Source organism: Cebus imitator, unplaced genomic scaffold (genome assembly GCF_001604975.1).
Source record: "Cebus imitator isolate Cc_AM_T3 unplaced genomic scaffold, Cebus_imitator-1.0 Scaffold82, whole genome shotgun sequence".
NCBI lineage: Eukaryota > Metazoa > Chordata > Mammalia > Primates > Cebidae > Cebus > Cebus imitator.
In genome coordinates, this window is record NW_016107397.1 from 1424271 (window position 1) to 1429239 (window position 4969).

General features: G+C 47.8%; 1 protein-coding gene across 16 annotated transcripts in view; it reads right to left on the reverse strand.

Annotated features, from left to right (window-relative positions):
- The window catches only part of STYXL1 (serine/threonine/tyrosine interacting like 1), a 59007-nt gene that overhangs the window by 36188 nt on the left and 17850 nt on the right, over positions 1–4969 (reverse strand). For 8 of the 16 annotated variants that reach the window (XM_017533457.2, XM_017533458.2, XM_017533464.2 and 5 more), the window contains exons 2-3: positions 4329–4432; positions 1525–1586 (exon numbers count right to left, since the gene is read on the reverse strand). In XM_017533457.2, coding sequence (XP_017388946.1) covers positions 1525–1586; positions 4329–4432 — 166 coding nt within the window. Of the gene's footprint in view, positions 1–1524; positions 1587–4328; positions 4436–4969 lie in introns of all 16 variants that reach the window. The other 8 variants (XM_017533463.2, XM_017533460.2, XM_017533456.2 and 5 more) reach the window with 2 other exon arrangements.

The window sequence follows — 4969 nt, forward strand, 5'->3', positions numbered from 1 at the left end:
AAAAAAAAAAAAAAAAAAGAAAATAACAGAAGTCAAAGGGAACCTCCAAGTGAAGGGCAGAGAATGTGATCAGGACTGAGGAGGACAGAGACGGATCCCGGGTGACGGCAGCCACGCTTCGCCATGACTTGAGGAAGAAGACACCCTGGAGGTGTGGGGAGAAGTTCTCACTGTAGTAGGGGACGCGGTGACCACAGGGCTCTGTCCACTTCTCAGGAGGGGGAAGGGAAGATGGGATAGGATGGGAAGGAAAAAAGGGAAGGGTTTTCACCTTTGGATTATAGCCTATTATCTCTGGGGTTTATTGTGTGTTTGGTGACTAGAACAGAAGGTCTGTGACAGCCTGGGCAACATAGTAAGATCCTGTTTCGAAAAAAAGAAAAAAAAAAAAAATTGCCTAATGGCAGAAGTCTGTAGTCCCAGCTACTCAGGAGGCTGAGGTGGGAGGATGGCTTGAACCCAGGAGTTCAAGCCATGATTGTGCCACTGCACCCCTGCCCAGGTGACAGAGCAAGACCTTTCCCTAAAAATTACTTTAAAAAATAAAACTCCAAAAATAAATATAAAAACAGAAATAACTAAAAAGAAAAAAAGAGAGAAAGCTCCATGAGGGCAGGGACAATAAGCTCAGGCTGTTGTATTCTGTTGTATCCCCAAGGTCTGGAATAGTACCTGGCACATCAAGGAATTAAATCAATATCTGGCCAGGCTTGGAGGCTCACACATGTGATGCCAGCGCTTTGGGAGGCCAGGGTGGGAGGACAGCTAGAGCCAGGAGTACAAGAGCAGCCTGGACAACACAGTGCAACCCCATTTCTACAAAGAATCTAAAAATTAGCCAGGCATGGCAGCAGCCTCTTGTAGTCTCAGCTACTCTGGAGGCTGAGCAGGGTAGGATCGCTTGAACCCAGGAGGTTTTTTGAGACCAAGTCTCACTCTGTCACTCAGGCTCAAGTACAATGGTGTGATCTCAGCTCACTGCAACCTCCGCCTCCTGAGTAGCTCCCGAGAAATCAAGTGATTTCTCCTGCCTCAGCCTCCCGAGTAGCTGGGACTACAGGCGTGAGCCACCACACCCAGCTAATTTTAGTATTTTTAGTAGAGACGGAGTTTCACCATGCTGGCCAGGTTGGTCTCAAACTCCTGACCTCAGGTGATCCACCCACCTTGGCCTCCCAAAGTGTTGGGATTACAGATGTGAGCCACTGTGTCCGGCCAAGCCCAGGAGTTTAAGGCTGCAGTGAGCTATGATCGTGCCACTGCACTCTAGCCTGGGTGACAGAGCAAGACACTTGTCTCAAAAAAAAAAAAAAAAAGAAATCAATATTTGTCTAATGAAGTGTTGATAAATATCAGGGGATGGGAGGATACCTGAGAAAATGTGTGAGAGTGAGAGGTGTGGAAGACCACCGCGGTGGACGCAGAGAAATCAGTCCAGCCTCTGCTGCCCGCTGGATTGAGGGTAAAACCTCCCCTTATTCCCCACCTGGCTGCAGGGTAGCCAGCCTGCCTCTGCCCATGTACCTTCTTCACATGAAGGGCTGTAATCACGTGGCTCTCGTCATATTCCCGTTTGGAACGGACATCTGGAAAGGAAAAGTGTTTAACTAAGAACTGAATTTGCAAAGGAACATATGACCATAACTACTTAGAGGACTTCCATCATCATCGACATCTATTTGTTGGGCAGCTAAGGGATAGTCATTGTTGGTTTAAAACTTGAGATGCCGGCTGCGCGATGGCTCACCCTCGTAATCCCAACACTTTGGGAGGCTGAGGCAGGTGCATCACTTGAGGCCAGGAGGCCTAGTCAACATGGCAAAACCCCATCTCTACTAAAAATACAAAAATTAGCTGGGCGTGGTGGCGCATGCCTGTAATCCCAACTACTCAGGAGGTTGAAGAAAGAGGATCACTTAAACCTGGCAAGTGGAGGTTGAGGAGAGCCAAAATCATGCCGTTGCACTCCAGCCTGGGCAACAGAGCAAGATTCTGTCTCAAATAAATAAAGAAATGGAGGAAGCAAGGGAGGGAGGAAGAGAGGGGAAGAAAGAAATCAAATTTGAAGTGAGCTCACACTAAATCCCCATCCAGGCTGGAGTACAGTGGCATGATCTCAGCTCACTGCAACCTCTGCCTCCCAGGTTCAAGCGATTTTCCTGCCTTGGTCTCCCAAGACGCTGGGATTACAGGTATAAGCCACCGCACCTGGCCTCTCAACAGCTTTCTAAAGCAGCAATCCCCAGCCTCTTTAAAAGCACCAGGGACCAGTTCGTGGAAGACAATTTTTCCACAGAACAGGACAGTGGGGTTGGGGATGAACTGGGGATAACTCCAGCACATTACATTTTTTGCGTATTTTATTTCTATTGTTATGACATTGTAATATATATTGAAATAATTCTATAACTCATTACCACGTAGAATCAATGGGATCCCTGAGCTTGTTTTCCTGCAACTAGACAGTCCCATCTGAGGGTGATGGGAGACAGTGACAGATCATCAGGCATTAGATTCTCATAAGGAGCATTCCACCTATATCCCTGGCATCTGCAGTTCACAGTAGGGTTCACACTCCTATGAGAATCTAATGCTGCAGCTGATCTGACAGGAGGCGGAGCTCAGGCAGGAATGTGAACAATGGGGAGTGGCTGTAACTACAGGTGAAGCTTCACTGGCTTCCCTGCTGTTCAGCCTGGCTCCTAATAGGCCACAGACTGGTATTGGGGGCTGGGGACCCCTGTTTTTTTTCTTGAGACAGGGTCTCACTCTGTTGCCCAGGCTGGGAATGCAGTGGTGCGATCTTGGTTCACTCCAACGTCCATTTCCCGGGTTCAAGCAATTCTCCCGCCTCAGCCTCCCGAGTGTGGATAACCCCCCACATGGGCACCGAGGAAGGAGCGTATGCAAACCCCAGGCACAATTAGTGCCTGAAGAATATCTTAAAGTGTTATTACTCAGTTATTTCCTTCATATAATCCTTTATATATAATCATATTATAGTATTAGTGCTTGAAGTATAACTTATTGCTTACATATATCTAGCTTGTATAATCATACTTAGTACTTATATCTAGCGTACTTAGTTCTATATAATCTTTCTATATAATTTTATAGGTGTTGTATTGGGAGCTGTACCGACACATTTAGTGCTGATTTATAGAATCCTTCTATATAACCACATAGTAGTTTATAGTAGGAGGAATACCTAGAGCAGTCACAGAACAGAAGCAGTACATGGGAAAACAGCCAGACCAGGACACGAACCAAAGACCCAGGCGGTGGCGTCCCTGCCTGAAAGGGCATACGCTGTATGGCAGGGATGGAGCAAGAGCCTCTCCTGATAAAGGAGTTGTAGTGCCTTGCATCCAGTTCCTGTGGAAAGTAGGCCTCAGGCCTGAGATGCTGGAAATAGCCGAGGGAGAAGAACCCCTCTGGTGTGACCAGTCACGGCAGCCGTACACCCTGTCAGCCTTTTCAGGCTTCTGCGCTAGCTCAAATCATCCTCCCATAAATATCTTAGAGAAAAGCACAAGTCTGTCAGCCCCCACTGCATTGGCTTACAGTATCCTTCTATTAGAAATCCTTTGAAGTCTCCGGCCCCCAGATAAGAAGTGTTGCGCACGACACCTGTTGCACACAGCCCACCTCCTTCTCTTGGTGACCTAATGGGGGTGGAGCCCTTTTTTCTACACGGCCCCCTACTGCGCACGGCCCACCTCTCTACCCAGGTGACATAATGGGGTGGCCTTCTCACCTGCTACTCACATGATTATGTATGTCCTATCATTAAGCCTATAGATGACCTCACTCACGACCCTTCCCCCTGCCTTGTACCCAATAAATACAGATGCTTCTGGACGTTCGGGGCCTCACCTGTCTCTGCACATAGGTGGCACAGCGCCCCCCTCCCCACCCCCCGAGCCCAGCTGCTTTTTTCCAGTTTTTCTGTGTCCTGCCTCATTTCTTGGATCCTGCGCTTCGGCACAGCTATAGGGGACACCCCACAACCCTGTGGGGCCAATAGCCCTACACCGAGTAGCTGGGATTACAGGTGTGCACAACCATGCCTGGCTAATTTTTTATACTTTTAGTGGAGATGGGGTTTTGCCCTGTTGGCCCAGCTGGTCTTGAACTCCTGGCCTCAAGTGATTCACCCACCTAGGCCTCCCAAAGTGCCGGCATTACAGGCGTGTGCCCCCTCACCTGGTCCAGGGACCCCTGTTCTAAAGTCATTAATTCCCCCTCCCGAAAGTTTAACTCATCAAAAATAATATTTGATGGACACTGTGTTCACCAGCCCCCGTTTTTTCCCCCCAAGTACTTACCCAATAAACAGAGATAGTTGGGTTCTATTAATCTGGATAGCTTTGTGACCTGGTTCAGGATGTTGTAAAGCTCTGTCGGTTCACACAAAACCAAACGAGGCATCCTACTGGGAAGAATTAGAATGCACAGTGTAACACACCTCTTTCTATTTTAGATGAGTGATCACAAAGTAATATATTGAATTCAGCTCTTTTTTTTAAACATCCTTCAAACAAAGATGACAGTAATCATGTAAGTGATCAGGAATGCTTCAAAACTGTGGAGTGAAATGTGTGCAGAGGAGAATAAAATCTTAAATACAACGTATCTAGCCAGGCATGGTGGCTCATGCCTGTAATCCCAGGACTTTGGGAGGCTGAGGCAGGTGGATCACTTGAGGCCAGGAGTTTGAGACCAGCCTGGCCGACATGACAAGACCCTGTCTCTACTAAAAATACAACAAAACTTGGCAGGGTGCGGTGGCTCACATCTGTAATCCTAGGACTTTGGAAGGCTAAGGCAGGTGGATCACCGGAGGTCAGGAGTTCAAGACCAGCTGGCCAACATGGTGAAACCCTGTCTCAACTAAAAATACAAAAATTAGCCAGTCATGGTGGTGAGCACTTATAGTCCTAGCTACTCAGGAGGCTGAGGCAGAAAA